General features: G+C 40.0%; 1 protein-coding gene and 1 long non-coding RNA gene across 2 annotated transcripts in view; one reads left to right on the forward strand and one right to left on the reverse strand.

Moving 5' to 3' along the window:
* The window catches only part of LOC5579210 (protein naked cuticle homolog), a 279,114-nt gene extending 265,689 nt beyond the window's left edge, over positions 1-13,425 (forward strand). The window contains exons 3-5 of the mRNA XM_021846141.1: positions 12,160-12,264; positions 12,336-13,217; positions 13,285-13,425. Of these exons, the coding sequence (XP_021701833.1) occupies positions 12,160-12,264; positions 12,336-13,217 (987 nt within the window). The 3' untranslated portion in view covers positions 13,285-13,425. The remainder of the gene's footprint in view (positions 1-12,159; positions 12,265-12,335; positions 13,218-13,284) is intronic.
* LOC110676823 lies at positions 916-1,964 on the reverse strand. Its single transcript, XR_002500753.1, has 3 exons — positions 1,717-1,964; positions 1,586-1,657; positions 916-1,526 (listed from the first exon to the last, which is right to left on the reverse strand). It is a non-coding gene; the product is annotated as an uncharacterized LOC110676823 (long non-coding RNA).
* Positions 13,426-17,687: the final 4,262 nt, after the last annotated feature.

Raw genomic sequence — 17,687 nt, forward strand, 5'->3', positions numbered from 1 at the left:
GATGAGGTTTCGTTTATTGTGATGGATTTTCCGCTTTACACTGCCGAACGGAGCGAGATGATTGATTATCCTTCTTCCTATTGATGTTTTTGGAAGCATTTTCCCATTGGAATTTGGTCTGCCCTCAACTGAAGGGTTTTCGGAAAGCTTCCAAATGCTTTAGATTAAGAACTTTCTATACGTTATACAATTCAAACCTGCCCCCATATGATGGACTCATCCTATAGTCTTCCTCTCTAGGATAATCACAAAGGATTTTGCAACTGAATAATCAAGATAATTCATGTTGTTGTAATGAAGCCATTATTTCCGGTTTCATTCGATTGATTAACTGCGATAATGAATACGAAGCGATTGGTGCGTTATGTGATTGATACTATTTATCGTCTAGGTAGTTCGGTTGTAAACATCATGATAATGATTCTGTTATGCATTTATAGACCAATTATTTGCTAACAATGTTGATTATACATATTTATAAATGACACAAACAAAGGCCCTTCAACATTTCCCTGGTGTTGCGATTTGAAATTTTCAGCTTTCTAAGTGGTGACCCAAAGACAATGTAGGTTTATATGGAAATTGCTATGGAGAAATTTTGAGAAATGTTCCAAACACGCTAATACTGTAATATAAGTAGAAACTTATCGTCCCATATTGAAAACTTATTTTTCAAACCTTAATGAAGGATGTTGCTGAAGATACAAATCCCTTTTGAGCTAATTTTGATTGGGATTTTTGTACATGTTTGCAGGGCTATAATCGCATATTAAGCTAAATAATAGCAACCAAATTCATGAACATCTTGTTACGAAGCTCAAACGCAAAACAGTCAAAGTCGCCAGACCAATTGATGCGCCACCCAAAGAAAATCACACTCAGAACAGCTCAGATTAAACTACAACATTTATTGCTTCAAACAGCGCATCTTTACCTATAGGTAAGGCTATAGCCTAACTAGCTAATACTACGTAATGTTTGTTTCTTATGCTAGGTGATCAATATTTACTGTCTACTCACGATGAGCCCATCTTATGATTCTTTCTGGTACCGTCCGCTTGATCTTTTGGTGACGTTGAGGTGTGCCATCCGAGTTGCGTTACTGCAGCGCATGCTTTGGCGTAATTGTTGTTGTTTGAGAGGGACTTTAACCCGAAGGTCATTCGTCCCTGATTGGCGTAATGCTGGTGGATTCTTCGCTGGCGATCGCTCCTGAAGCCCGATCTCTCCCAACAGACAATCGTGGATGGCTAGCCCACGGTAGCTGGTGCTTACTGTGCCAACCGTCTATCCCACTGCTCCTGTTCGTGATCCCGATCGCTATGGTAATGTCAAGCGTGCGTGGCTCTCTCAATGGGATCTGCTGAGAATAGAGTATGGGGAAGAAAAGGCCCTGAGGGCACAATGACGTCAGATCTCATGTCCACTACAGAGGCTACTACAATCTATTCACTCCGATTGTTGGAGGCCTTTTGGTTGGTTGAGAGAGTATGCAATCTCTCGCTTCGCAATAGTGGTGATGTGTACTGGAAGGAAAATCTCAAGGTCAGATACTCGCGTTTCTCCTGGAGCGCATTTCACTCACCGAGCGTTGTTCAGGCTTTTGCCCTTGAATCTCCTTCCTTGGTGTGAAGAGCTACAGATTCCTCGGAGTGGGCTGTATGGAAATTGGTATAAGCTTCGCATTTCCTGTGTTGTGGTGTAGCATCAACTCACCTAATAATGTTTAGGTCGCTTTGCGGTAGCCCAACGGCCGTGGATGACATGCAATTGACCAGTGGTGCGATATGGGTGGAAACCTTCCTGGGTACACACGTGGGAATACTGGTCACAGTCCATATGAGTTTCCCGACGTGGTTCGGTTTGGCAGCCACGACTCACTAGATGCGCCCAGCACAATTCACCCATGCGCACTTGATCACTGCTCACGCTCTTCTGAGCTTCTTTCCGTGCAATGTAGTCGATCTTCGAGGGAGCGTCGGAAGTGAGGGTACTTACAAAGGCGATTGCAAGATAATAGATGCTTCCAATTTTTTATCAAGCGGACGGCCCATGTATCAAATTTTATATCTACGTCTATGTTTTATGTTGTTTTATAGATTCGAGGGGTAAGCTGATAATTTTAAATAATTTTTCGCTGCAATAATTGAGTGTGAAACGTAACAATCTCTTCTGCTATCCGTCGGATTGAATTTCTCTCTTCAGCAAATTTGTTTTTATGGTTTGAAGAATGAGTTTACTATGGGATGATAAGTTTGTACTTACATTACAGCACTAGCTTGTTTGAAACATATCTCAAAATCGCGGGGACTGAATTCTCCACATAAAACTTCCTTGGCCGCCATTTTGTTTTAGTCAATTAATCAAAAACAAAATTTGTTTCTCGTTCTCTGAGAAAATCATACAAATCGGAAGAGTTGTCTCCAAGAAATCTTAAGGCGAAGTAGGCCGTCATTGGAATTTGTACGCGTCGTTGATCATTGTTGCTAAATCGGGTTACAATTTCGAGTGAAAGAAAATCAGTTGGTATTGCACTGACGCATCTCAAAAAGTATCAGCATACTCTCTGCATGTCAGCGCATACAGTGATACTGAATATGAACTATGAGGTCTGAGTTTTTTCAAATTTAAATTGTGAACTGCAATTTCAACATGGCTGCCAAAACGAATGACGGGCTACTTAGCTTCGAAATCACAATATTATGTTTTCTGAAGTAAACATGGTCCTAAGAGACTGTCCATTAATTACGTAAGACAATTTTTCCGATTTTCCGGCTCCCTTTCCCCCATAGTAAGATTTTTAGTCTTAAAATGAAAATAATTTTTAAGGTGCGTAAGAAATCTCACACATTCCTTCCCCTAATATGGTCATATGAAAAATCATCTTCCCATAATATCGGTAAAGTTAAAAAAGAGGTATCAGAGGTATTGAACCTTATTCAAGAATTGCATTCCTCATATGAACTGCATGCATATTGCTTGTCATTGCACTGGACTTCTAATGACCAATGGGCACAGCGTTGCTTGCCTCCTGTCTGAGATAAGATAAATTCCGATGAGATGGCGAGTTCTCACAAACTCTCCACTCAACCAGTCAACTTGCCACAACACCGTTGTCGTCAGCTTCACTATCGGTTCGTTGGATCCCCTGCATTTACGGTTTATGGACAAAAGGTCGAAGGACAAAAGGTCGAAAGGACAAAAGGTCGAAAGACAAAAGGTCGAAAGGACAAAAGGTCGAAAGTGATTTGCTTGGTGGGAAATTTTTCCTTCTTTAAAAAAATATTTTCGACCTTTTGTCCCTTCTTTTTTGTTCTTCGACCTTTTGTCCTTTCGACCTTTTGTCTTTCGACCTTCTGTCCTTTCGACCTTTTGTCTTTCGACCTTTTGTCATAGATTCGCATTTACTGCCTAATGGATTCTCGGTGTTCTTTGCAACTGGTCAAAGAGCAAGCGACCCCCGATAAGGCCTCCAAAAGAAAGCACGCTGTCTCAGCTATCCGCCTCGCAGCCTAATGCCGTCGATGATATGCGGTCTGCCCCTCGGACCCTGTCTATGTTCTGTTATCAGTTTAACTGTTTTCGGTTTTATCGTGTGCCACTCACTCACAGCGGGGTGCAAACCTCGGTTATACACTCCCGTGCATAAGTTTGGGTTCACCCCCTAAAATACATACAACAGTGTTCAGTCCATATCTCTGGAATTACACGTTCAATTGAAACACCCTAAGCCGCATTCGAAAAGCAAAGAGTTATTCTTACTTCGTAGGTATTTTTCCAAACACGTTTTTTGAATTTTGTATACTAAATTTTTACTTAAAGTTGTGACATTTTTCAAAAAACACACTGAAAAAAACATAGCTGATTTCCTCAGCATTGGATCGACCAAAATTTTAAAACAAGATGTCATTAGAATCGTAATCTTATATTCTTTGAAGAGCACTCACGAAATGTTTGCGGAAAAATCTAAAAACTACTCAAAATCAAAGAAACAGTCATTCAAATCATCGTGCAAAAGTTTGGGTAAAAGTAATCACAGAGATATGGACTGAATACTTTTGTATGTTTTTTAGGGGGTGAACCCAAACTTATGCACGGGAGTGTAGGTATGCACCATTCCAGGCTTGCGATAGTGATTCCAAACATGGTTCCCAAACATTCCGGATGCACGACCCACCTAGCCATCAAGTTAACTTATAGATTTGGCAACGTAAAACAGTTAGATAAATGTTCACTGTAAAACAGAGTTGCGGTTTTCAATTTTTTAAATTTTCAATTTTTAATAATAATTTCAAATCACTTTTTTTCTAAATATCTTGAAAATTATATAGGTATACATCAAATTGAGATTGATAAGAAAGTACATCTTTAAATTATTCACATATTTTATACTCTGGTCTATGGTTGAAATCCCAGAATTTTTATAGAATATTTCTGACAATATGCTCTCCTCCTTCAAACTTACCCAGAAAAAAAACTACGAAATTTAAAATTATTTTCTTGTCCACTATTCTGAAACAGTTTGCAAGTTAGGCAAAAAATATAATTTCACGACCTCCTAATATTGGCGACTCACAGTTTGGGAATCACAGCTCTAATCCATAGAGAGAGAGGTACCCAACCGGCTTGACTAACCAGCTGGTTTCTTCGCCTCGGTAGCACTCCGGGCCGCCGGTACGGGAAACGGGGCTCGAATACGAAATCTGCGGATTAGAGCTGTCAAAGCGGGACACACACCGAACGCTAATCAATCTCCATAAATGCGCTTATCGGCGAGGTAAATATCGGGAATGAAATATGGCTTTTCTGTGCAAACATATTTAGCCGAGTGGATGAGCCGGCGAGCTCGGTCTCCGCTGGTCCATGCCGTCGTCGTTGTTGTCTATCATCAAGTGCTTGTCGGGAACGTCGTTGAGCGCCATGAGGCGCACAGTGCGTGGCTTAGTTTAAGGGGTTTTAGGGGAGGTTTTCATTCGACTGTTTATTGGGACTTATCAATAGTTTGATGATAGCCGGTGGACTAGGACTTTCTCGATGCTGGGAGTTTTACCGAACTTACTCTGGGATTGAATCCCTGATGGATGGTATCTTCGGCAAAGTTTTCAAAGTGCTCAAGTACAGTCTTACGCTGTAAGCATAAAATATTTCATATTTTTAGTAGTTTTGTCAGCAGTTCTTGTCGGCATCACCATGCTCGTCTTATGTCACAATTAGCGTGATTTCCCAATTAGAGATTCATGAAAGATTGAAGAATGGACCCTGTAAGCCAGTGTGGATCCTGGGATTTCAGGATGAGTCATGAGATTCCAGTGTGGATCCTGGGAGTTGATCGAATGAAAGACGATTTTCAGGAATTTTGAGTAACATGGATTGTCATCATTGAAACCATTTGCTTTATCATTTTGCTGAATTTTTCAGAGCTTTACTCGAAGAACTTTATTTTGAAAGCTGCAGGTTCAGTCGATTTTCAAGAACAAGTAAATTTACTGAATTTTTCAACTCGTCAAAATGTAGAAAATGTTGCTGACAACTAGCTGAAATGTTTCTAATTACTAAAAAGTGTTTGACGTTACATATTAAGAGCTGCTCCTTTTTCAGACAAAAAAGATGTATATGTTTTTTCGTGATGAATAATTATCTGTTCAGTAATACTCGCTGCTATGATTCTACTTTATTTTTTTAAATGATCAATCTAATGATGATGCAAGAAGATAAATCATTAATATCTTTTAAATTTGAAAACCTCATCGTTCTGCAAATTTAGAACAAAAAAATCATTAATGTTTTAGTATGAGTATCCAGTATTTTTCAGATTTACTGTTTACTTGTTTGTTGTTTTTTCAATAAACATTCGATTTGTAAAATGCTGACGAAAAGCTCAGTGACAGGAATATTTTTATCGAACTTCTGTTAAACCGCTTGAGCTCACATTCACAACTACATCACCCTCATGAATCGGAAATTGTTTCAGTGGTAAAATGCTATTTTCTGATCGAAATTACAAGAGTTCATTCCCTAATCTGATCAATTTCTAGTTTTCTTCAGGATTTTTTTGGTGTTTTTATTCGGTGATTTCTTAGAAAACGTTCAAATACTGGGATTTCAGAGTAGTTTTACAGGAAAACTGGTTAATATTTTACCCAAGTAATCATTTTTTTTTTAAGTTGTAGCACTTACTTGCTAATAAGAGCTGTAATATCTTCTAATTTAAGGACGGTCAGCTCTATAGTAACGCTATTTTAGCACACAGGGCTAATTAAAGTGCTTAATGGTTACTTGGATACGTGTGTGACGAAGTAATCAGCACTCGACACTGAAGAAGTCTGTAAGTCGCAGACGAAATAGGCCTATCTGTCAAGATAAGCAACACATATTAGAGTTTAAAGGTATTTGCTCGACTTACTAGTGATTTTAGTATTTTATTTTTTTTTTTTTTGCAAAAGTGAAGTGTTAAAGTCCAATTTGTAGTTTTAAATTTTAACACATGACTAACAAAAATGATTTGATAAATAAATCTTAAACCTTCCGTCAGTCGCTCAAAAAAAAGTTACACCAGCGGTCGCATCGTGTAGATGGCGCTAGTGAGCATGCAATATTTCAATCACGAATATCTCAGGATCCCGATTTTTTAGAAACATGGTGTTTTTGGCAATGTTGTTCGATAGTTCAAGGACTAATATGTGATGATCTATTCAATTCGGAATTCTTTCGCCAGATGACACTAGTGCGTATGACATTTTTTGAAAACAGATATCTCAGGATCCCAATTACCTAGAAAGTTGACGTTTTTAACAAAAGTGTTGAGTAGGTGATATGCCATGTGATAGGCCACCCAACTTGAAATTCGACTACCAGATGGCGCTTGTGAGCATGCTGTATTTTGATCGGGGCAAGCTAGATCAAGGACTAAATATATGATGTGCCGTTTGATTCGCAATTCTTCCACAACACGGTATCTCGCATATGTTCGTTACGAAAATTATCATAAAAAATAATGTTCTGAGAAATTTTCAGTTTCTAGGTTTGTAAAAGGTGGCCCAAAGGCGATGTAGGTTTATATGCAAATTACTATGGAGAAATTTAAAAAAATGTTCCAAACACGTTAGTACTAGATTGTAAGTACAAACTTAACATCACATAGTAAAAACTCAATCTTCAAACTACACAGAAAGAAAAATCCGTGTAAAGTTCAGCGTAAAATCATGCACATGAAGGGAATGCCAGATTTGTCACAATTTTACACGTCACATCATGAAAAATTACTATAACATCATGTTAGTTTCCGCTATGTATCGTGTAATCTATCATGGACTCTAACCGATTACGCGACAATTCGCATAAATTCACATGATGTTGATGTCATTTTACACGATGCGTCATGTAAATTTGCGACAAATCTGGCATTCCCTTATGTGCATCATTTTACGCTGAAATTTACATGGATTTTTCTTTCTGTGTATAATAAAGTAATTTGTTGAAGAGATAAATTCAAACGGATAAGAGAAGAGATATTCATGAGTTTGTTTGCTTTAAATGAGCTTCATACATGATTATAGCCCTGCAAACATAAAAAAGAAAATCCCAAACAATTTAGCTTAAAAGGGAGTTGTTTCTTCAGCAACATCCTTCATTAGGGTTTAAGGAATGAGTTTTCACTATGGGATGATAAATTTGTACTTATATTACAGAACTAACGACATTACCCTTGGCCTCAGACCCTTATCTCCCTGGACCCACCTTACGGTATTTCGGTATGGTACTGCTATCCTGAGACAGCCGCGATCAAAATACAACATGCTCACTAGCGCCATCTGGTGGTAGCATTTCTAGTTGGGTGGTCTATCACATGCTAGACCTTGACGTACTCAATACTTCTGCCGAAGACGTCAACTTTCTAGGTAATCGGGATCCTGAGATATCTGTTTTCAAAAAATGTCATACTCACTAGTGTCATCTGGCGAAAGAATTCCGAATTAAATAGATCATCACATATTAGTCCTTGAACTATCGAACAACTTTGCCAAAAACACCATGTTTCTAAAAAATCGGGATCCTGAGATATTCATGATTGAAATATTGCATGCTCACTAGCGCCATCTGATGGCAGAATTTCAAGTTAGATGGCCTATAATATGATAGTCCTTGGCCTACTAAACAACTTTGTCGAAGACCGCGTCTTTCTAGGTAATCAGGACCCTGAGATATCCGTGTTTGAAAAATTTGAATTTAAAAACTTAGGTTAGAAACACGAAGTTTTCGAATACTTTTCGTTGATTTTTTCGAAAAATTTCTTCCCTACAAGCAAGAAGAAGAGTAGATCTTAGAATAGGACCAACACCCGGATCAATTTGAAAGGGTTTTCAACGTGTTTTTCGAGTTTTCGCAAAGTGCGTGCGTGCACTAGAGCGACCGACGGTGAGTTAATTGAAGCAATGGGTTAAAAATCTTGTAGTATAATGGTCAAATTAATAATAAATCTATTCTATTTATATGAAAAATATAGTTATTTTGGATTTAGATATCTCAACTATATCAAAATTTATATCCGGCAAACTTTGACATTTGATAGATTAAACATAGCGTATTTTGGAACATTGTTTTTGCAAAAACTTGCAACTTTTAAGTAAAGTTATGTTAAAAATTATGATAATTTTGCAATAATTTGTTCAACAATCAAAGTATTTAAATAAAAACATTTGTTTTTCATTCATTATATGCATGTTATCGAGTTTCAGTGATGCATGGTGTTTAAAATGAAACATTTTACAATGTTGACGTAAAAAGTGTTAAAAACGTAGAATTTAAGTGATTTTCACATTTTTAACATAACTTTGTAAATTTAAGTCCTAGAATTTTAGTGTCTTCGACAACTTGTTGTATTTTTACAAGTTCTAAAACTTTGCCGAAGACGCGAAAGCTCTAGGATGCGAAATAAAAAAGTTTGCATCGCAGCGCAACCTATGCGGAGAAATGTCCAACTAACTTTTATCATCAAATAAAAGGACAAATAAATTCAAGATAAGTCTCCTTTGACACCAATCCGGAGAAATGCACTCCTAAAACGCTAGAGGTTTTGTCTGGCTAAATTCTGCGTCTGGCCCAGTGTGCAGTGTGAATCCTAAGATTGCGGTGTAGATCAAAGAATTTCAGAGTGGATCCTGGAACTATGATGTGGATCGTAAGGTGACAGTGTGGATCTTGGTATTCCAGAGTGCACTCTTGGATTCCAGTGTGAGTATTGGGATTCCCTTGTGGTTTCAAGTTGTACAGTTTGGATCTTGAGATCCCCGTATAGATCCTGTGATTTTAGAGTGGATCTTGGGACTAACGGTGTGGATCTTAATGTTTCTACCTGGATTTTGGTATTTCATCCTTTGGTAATAGTGTAAATTTTAGGATTGAAGTTTTAATCTTAGAATTACAGTGTAAATCTTGAAATTATATCGTGGATTCTGAAATTCCAGCCTAAATTCTGGTATTTCAGTGCAGAGCATTTGGTATGGTATCCTTCGATCTTGAGAGTTCAGTATATATTATGGGATTCCAGTGTAGATTCATGGATTGCTTGTTTATCCAGGTATTATAGCGTGGATCGTAGGATTTCGATGTGGATCCTTGGATTGTAATATGAAGCGCAGAACTTAAGTGGATTTTTACAATGATCCTAGGTTTCCAGTGTAGATGCTTAGATTTCCATGTGGGGCTTGGTATTTCAGTATGGGTTATTGGATTCAAGTGTAAATCCTTGTGTTCGAGTATTAAACCTGGTATTTCAGTATGAATGTTTGCATTCCAGTGTAGATGCATGGATTCCAGTGAGGATACTGATACTCGTGTGTAAAACCCTTTTTTCAGTATGAATCCTGGGGATCTAGTGTAGATTTTTGGGTTAAAATCTGGATGTTAACTGGGAATCCAGTTAGGATCCTGTGGTTCCAGTGTGAATCCTGTGTTTCAGTATGGATCCTGGTATTCCAATCCAGATCCTAAGATTGTAGATCTGATCGCGGAATTCCAGTGTAAATCCTCGGATTTCAGTGTGAATTCTGGAATTCTAGTGCAGTATTGGTCCTGTGATTCCAGTGTAGATGCTGGGATTCCAGTGTAGAACCAGGAATTCTGGTGTGGATTCTGATAATTCAATATGAATCATAGGTTTTCAGTGTGGATCCAGGGATACCAGTGTGGATGCTAGGACTCTAGTGAATGTTCTGTTATTCCAGTGTAACTGCTGGTATTCCAGTGAGGATTTTGACATTCCAGTGAGAATGTTTAATTGAGAATCTCAAGATTCCTGTGAGAAACCTGGGTGTTAAGTGGCAATACTGTGGGAATCCTGTGAGAGTTATGATAAAGTACTGCGGAAATAATGAGCAAATTGTTTGTCTCCAGAAAATCATTAAGTGATTATTTTCCGTAGAATTCCTCCAAGAATTTTCATAAGGAATTCTTCCAAGCATTTTGTTTCGGCTATCCCTGGAATATAACCTGGATTTTTCCTTAATTTTTCCATTAACCATAAAAAATATCTTAGAGGTTCCATCAGGAATTTTTCTACAAAGATTCCAAAATTCCAAATAATTTTCCGGTGATCGATTTTCCATCGATCCTCCTCCAAGATTAACGTTTGTAAGATCTCCTAAAATAACAACTTGAGAGAATTCGGTTGAAGGACTTGCAAAAAAAACTATTACCATAGTCTTTCCTGAGAAAATTACTGGAGGTAATAGCGTTGGAGTGTTAATGGATTTCTGGAGAAAATCCACTACGCATCCTTTGAAAAATCACTGGAAAAAATTCTGGGTGGATTGGTGAAGGAATCTTTAAAAGAATTTCTAGACAGATCCCTGTAGAATATCCTGAAAATATTCCAGATGAAATCTGCGGACAAATCACTCAAAGATTTCTTGAAGTTTTGATTAGCCACGTTGAATTCTTATAGATTTTCTCTGGAGCCTGTAGAATTGCATCAGAATTCACTGTAACCAGAATAAGGAAGAAAAGAGACTTCAGATACCATTTTGATTAAAATGGAGACCTTAGAGATCTTCCATTAAAAATAGAGACCTTTTAGACTCTTGCATTGAAATAGAAACCAAGTTTCTAGAAAAAGGCCTGCTACCAGCCCTAAACCAATTTCTTCAACTCAAAACTGTTTAATAAATCTGTATGTTCAGCAAATTCAATATTCAAGATCACATCGAACAGGAAGAGAATAAGCATAATTTGAATAAAGGTACCAATGAGACAGGAATCATAAAATAAATTTTATTGTTGATGAATAAGCCTCAAAAACATTGAATTAAACCTGTAAACATATAAACGTGACTCCTGATAATGAAAACCTTAATAAAACATTAAAAATATCTAATCTATTCTAATGTATCAACATGTTTTTTTTTTGCCCTGGAAAAGGGCCTCCACAGACAATGGCCCTAGGGCCCCCACATTTGTAAATTCGGCCCTGACTATAGGAGTAATGTAGGAAACCTTCAACAGTCCTGTGAAAAAAAAAGAAATACCATGGGAATCCTTCCTAACCCCCAGTGGTACTTTCTACGGTAAAATTTTACCTTACCATATTCAAGTGTGCGTTTCGTACGCATATCAGCATCATTTTGTGGTTTAGTTTTCGTAGTTTTCGAACAAACCTTGTTTTGTTATTTATTTTTATGTTAACATGTTATTAAACAATCTACCAGAAACTTAATTTTTCACAGCAAAGAACTATTCATATTGCAATAACATTCTTTTTATCGTTTCTTTTTGTAGCGGTATCATGTAGTCTTGCGAGCTCACATGGTTTGTCAGCTCTGTTGCTTCAAGCTAGTTGATAATATATCCCACGAGTCTTGTCCTGATTCTTATTTAGCCAGTATACCGCATTGAAGATTCACTGACGTCAATCTGAATATGTAGGTCGACACTCCTGATGACGTGCTTTGAAATGTACCCAAGTCACTTGTACAGAGCTGCTTATATCAGAAGAGCTCAATGTTGAAGCCTCTGGAGACCTAATACCAGACAATTTTGGAAGCAAATCAGTGATGTTATTGGAACAATATCCTCGAACCATATACCTTTTTTGAATAACGCTCACTTATTTCAGTCAACTAAGCTACGCAAAAATCTCAAACCACTATATCTTTTTTCTTTCAGGAGTTCACCTGTGACGTATCCCTGGAAGATGGAAAGAAGCCGCAACCCCTGCAATTCTCCTTCACGTTATACGACCTCGACGGTCACGGCAAAATCACCAAAGACGTAAGTTTTCTTAGCTTCATTCCTTATACCCACACCGCTAAAGCATTCCCATCTTCCATTTTCCAAACCAGGACATCGCTGGCATCGTGTCCACAATCTACGAATCCATAGGCAAATCGGTAGTAGTTCCTCATTACGGTAGCAAAACGATCAACGTTCGGCTAACGGTTTCGCCCGACGGCAAAACTAAGCAGACTGCTTCGGCGGTGAAAAAGGCCGCCATTACGCCGCGGCGGCGTTACCGGCCAAGAAAGCTAATATCCGATGACGATGGCAGCGATACGTCGGAAAACTGTCCACGGGTGATGCGCACCCGGGCCAATACGGTGGTGGCAAACACAACCATCAACAACAACGTCAAACACAAGGATAACAACGTGGCCAAAGACGAGGACGTCGTGGATGGACTGACCAAGAGTTCCGAGGCTGTCGAGACTACATTTCACAATAACCTGAATGGCAAAGGAAAGACGTTGAACGTCAAGAACGACAAACATCTACGAAAGCATCAACAACCTGAAGTGCTGCAACATTCAAGCAGCGCAAGCGTCCAAACCGACCGTTGCGTTGAGCCAGAGTCCGGGCACGTTGAACAACTCCACTGCCACGACGGTGATCTGTCGGGATTGTTCGCTGGAGGGGTGCACGATCGACGAAACTCTACCGCTTGGGACGGTGGTCATTCCGGCAACTACTCCGGCCGCCGCCATCAGCAGTCGAGCGAAGCGGAAGGTGGTGCGCAAATCACGTTCATCGCGGAAGGCTTCCAAGTTGACGGACGACTTCAGCAGACCGAGGGCTCGCAGTCTGTCGGTGGGCAACGAGAACTGCTACGAGAACATGATCGGAACAACGCAGGAAGAGTGCTGGAAGAGTTCGCTCTGTCGGCGGGAACTGATCGAAATCATCCGGGACAGCATGGTGAAGAACAGTCTCTGTTTTCAACCAAATAGGTGCGTTTGGGTATTGGGGTGGGGGAATTTTACATGGGTGCTAACTGGTTGTGATTCGAATTTGCAGGAAACCTCTGGAGAATTCACCAAAGCATCGTCATCGGTCGCACACGATAGCAGCCCGCATCGGAGCAGAGCACTGTGGAGAAACTGTCATGGCAACTCAGCAAGCACTGGTGGCGGCTCACGAAACCAACCTGTGTGGCTACGATTCCTATTTGCATCAGACGATATGTGCAGCTGCTAATGCCAATCACGCTGCACTTCATCTGAATGGTGGCGTTGTCGGCAATGGCGGTGTGTTCACCGCGCTTCCTCTGACGACAAGCACTCCGAACAGACTGCTTCAGCATCATAGCCATCACGCACATGCTAAGGCGAAGAGGTATATACGGTAATTACTTGGAGTAGGGATCATCAATCTAATCAGTTTTCTAATTGCAGGAAGGAGCATCGGTTGGCGGTGGCAACCCGAAGTCAGGTGCATCATCAGGTGGCACAACCGGTCAAGCTGAGTACAGCTGTGCTCAACCAGCAGTACCCGAATCTCTCAGCCGAACAGAAGCTGTCCAGATCGATCAATCAGGTCGAAAAGTGGTTGGACAACCGTAGCCCAAAGCTGGTCAACAAGTTAAAACTGGCCGAAGAATTAGCCGAAAAGAGTCCTCGCGTAGCCGCTGCAAAGTTGAAAAGGTCCAAGAGTAAGGAAGAAATCGCTCACAAGTCGACAAAGTTCGAAAACGTATTGACCACCGACTTGCTGCTGGACAACCTGAAGATCACAGAAGACATCGCCGAGCTGAGTGTGGTCACTCCGAAGAAGATCTTCAACAAGGAGTGTCTCATCAGCTCAGCGACCAAGAAGAACATCCGAACGCATCACACAACGAAGACGGTTTCGACGACAACGGCCGTCGTTCCGCCCGCGGTAGACAAAGCGTCCAAAAATCTCATCCAACTGCAGTACGCCTCGGTTCCGATCAACGCCGAGCCGAGCGAGTGCGAGAACCTGATCAGGATTTCCGACGCGGAAGAGGAACTGCATCAGAGTGTTCAGCAGCAACAAGCAACACACCAACAACAGCAGCAACCGCAGTCATCGGTGAGCAGTCCGACGCATCACCACCACCACCATGCCGGAGCGAGTCTACTGGGGGAGAACTCCGGTTCTTCGGCGTCGGCGGCATCGACGACGGCCGTGCATCGGTACGTACACGAGCACATCCACCACCACTACCATCACTTCGAGAACGATCCGGACGAGTCCTGAGGACGGCTGCAGGAGGTCGGCGATGGGACGGAGCGCTTGTCGTCGTCACCGCTGGACGATGGGGAGCGTTGTTTGGAGGCACTGGAGTTGTTAGATTAGGATGGGGGGTGAAGGGGGATTGAGGTGGGTGGAGGGTTGTGGATTGGGCGTCGTCTGCATTGGGTAAGAGTGTAGGCTGCGAAATGGACGAGCTGTTGATTCGGAAGGTGGGTGATTTGTGGTTTATGGTAGCCGGTAATCCTTGGGAAGGCCTTGATAATGGTCTTCAAGAATTCTAGGTCGAATAACCTAGATTATCCCGAAGAGTTGATCATCAAGTTTATTGGAACATGGACCTTAGTTCTTGTGAGCACTTACTTTGCCAAATTACCCTTTCTGCATGTGCAAATCATGTGGCCAGTACGAAGATACTCCATGCCCTTGAAAATCAAGAAAATTTCCGTCATAAAAATCTTCGGTGGGTTTCAAACCCTTAGCTAAGCGCGTAAAAGCCGTGATCAATCGATTTTCATCATTTAAAATGCATACAAAGGGAACTCTCCTTGATTATCCTAGAATGTCAATCGAAATCCAATCCACAATAACAGGAGAGTACTCGTTTGACCTTTGAGAGTATTCCTTTGGGTACCCTTAAGTGGTATATGAGAAATGTTATCTTCAATCGATTGCTAAGGCTGCTAGAAAGCCATTCAGCTTCTTTCGAACGCTGGCTGCACTGAACAAAATCTCCCGCCATGAACTGAATGATTCGTAATTCACACGGCTGCATATCTCAAAATTCCTTATTTTGAATGATTTTGAGTGAATATGATGCATCCCCTATTTGTTGAACAGAAATCATCTGATTCTGTGATGGCATTCAGCATGAATCCGTATGAAAATAAGTTGATATTTGATTTATGGCAACACGAATGAATAATGTGCTTATTATAAAGGATAATTATTTCCACCATGTCCCAAATAAAAAATCATTCAATTATCTTCTGAATGTCATATTTAAGACTAATGACGCTAGACATAAAATCATCCTTGTCAATTGTAGTAAAATAATGCCGGTTGCAACAGTTTCCGCGTGCAGAGTTCGGAGTTTTTCGAGTTAATTTAACAGGTAATTGGACTTTTCGAAGGACTTATTGTTATCTGTAGCAACTGATTACTATATTTAGGAGCACCAAACATCATTTGTAGCTGAAGATGAAGGATTGTTTGCAGGATCAAGGACTCGTTATTCAAATGGGCACCTCACGCCAAGTCACGATGGTCGTCGATTTAAGATTGATAATTATTATACTATTAATGCAGCTAAACAGTTCGTGGAAATAAATATTTATGTGCGTTAAAGAATTAAGAAGCTTTGCTTTGCAATCATTTAAATATCTTATTGGTATTTCATTCAATATGTTTACATTTAGATGTATGGTAATCATTCAATTATTGACCGCTTTTGGAAACAGACAATTCATTTCATGATTGAATGATTTTCATTCAGTGTGATTTGTAAACAGATGATTTTCATGCAGATGAAAATCATCTTGAATGTGTCTGAAAATAGGAATGGGGCTCGGATGAGGCAAAAATCATTCAATGTATGGCGGAAGATTTCGTTCAGTGTGCCACAAGCTATCTCGTTTTCTGGTAGGGATCAAGTGATCTGACGTTTGGCATGTGTCGTTTGTTAGCAAATCGATAAGATCGATCATTAAACTTATCGATCAGCCGTCAAACGACCCAAGCAAAATGTCAGATCATTTGATCCCTCCGGAAAGCGAGCTTGCTTGTGCTGCCCATAAGCTAATAAGGTCACAAAAACTAGATCAATCAGACATCGAATGTCAGTTAACTGGATTGCATTAGAGTTCCTGGAAAAACTTAATGAAACGTTTCGGATTTTTGCGAACAATATATTTATGAGATATTCCACAAGTTTTGAAGCTCATTTTGTGAATTTTCTAAACTTTACATGTGCTTCACATAGGCTTCAGGATTATCAACAGGAAATTGGAAACCTTGTAAAAGCTGGGTAAAGCTGCTTTTGAGAAGTGCTAACGGCTGCCACATTTATGCTCTGACAAGTATCAAACGATTTTGCGTTTGGCATTTATGGCTGCCATGAACAAGCTCGCCATGTGGTAGGGATAAATCAATTGGGCTGTATGATTGGTTTGGGTCTGCATGATACTGAACGGCACAAGTTAGACATCAGACTGTTTGATCCCTACCAGAAAGTGACCTTGTTGGCAACAGTCGTTCGCGCTCGTAAAAAGCTGAATACCGTTCGATGTCAAGGTTTTGACAGGAACCATAATGGTTGCTACAAGCAAGCCCGCTTTCTGGTAGCTAAATGTCAGATCGTTTGATTCCTGCCAGAATGGATGATTCGTTTAACATGCTCGAAAATAATCTATGCCCTGGAAAGTCGAGAAAATTTCTAATACGACAAAGTCCTCGAAAAACGATAATTTATATCAGCCACTAGCTATCTCTTTTTCTGGTACGCATTAAGTGATCTGACGATTGGCTTGTGTCTTTTGACGACAAATCGATAAGATTGATCATAAAACTTATCGATCAGCCGTCAAACGACCCAAGTGAAAAGTCAGATCATTTGATCCCTACCAGAAAGCGAGTTTGCTTGTGCTGACCATGAACTGGATAGGTTACGAAAAGTTGATCAATCAGACATTGGATGTCATTGGAGTGGTTTTATCACATTAAAACTGTTGAAGCACCCTTCAAAACTGGATATCGAACGTTATCCAGCTTTTCACGAATGCTACCGGCTTCCATATGTAAATTCACTTTCTGATAGGGGTCAAACGAGTTGACGTTTGGCTTATCCAGCAAATTTATGAGCGCTTATGGCTGGGACTGCCATTAACAAGTTCACTTTCTGGTATTGATTAGCCAATTTGACGTTTGACTAGGGTCTGTATGTTACTGAAAAACACGAGCCAGACAGCAGACCGTATGATCCCATCCAGAAAGCGATCTTGCATTAGCACTAGTAGAAATCTGAACTCCGTTCGATATCACTGCGCAACACGCTTTTGTCTCAAAAACCAAAATACCGTTATTTATTAAATTAAGGGTTGCTGAATCCATTGTTTTCAAGTTTTTGAAATATCGACTGTTGAAAATGCAAAATTTGAGTTTTTCAGCCAACTTGCCAGCTTGTATGGCAATTTATTAGCTTTATTTGC

Source organism: Aedes aegypti, chromosome 2 (assembly GCF_002204515.2).
Source record: "Aedes aegypti strain LVP_AGWG chromosome 2, AaegL5.0 Primary Assembly, whole genome shotgun sequence".
Taxonomy (NCBI): domain Eukaryota; kingdom Metazoa; phylum Arthropoda; class Insecta; order Diptera; family Culicidae; genus Aedes; species Aedes aegypti.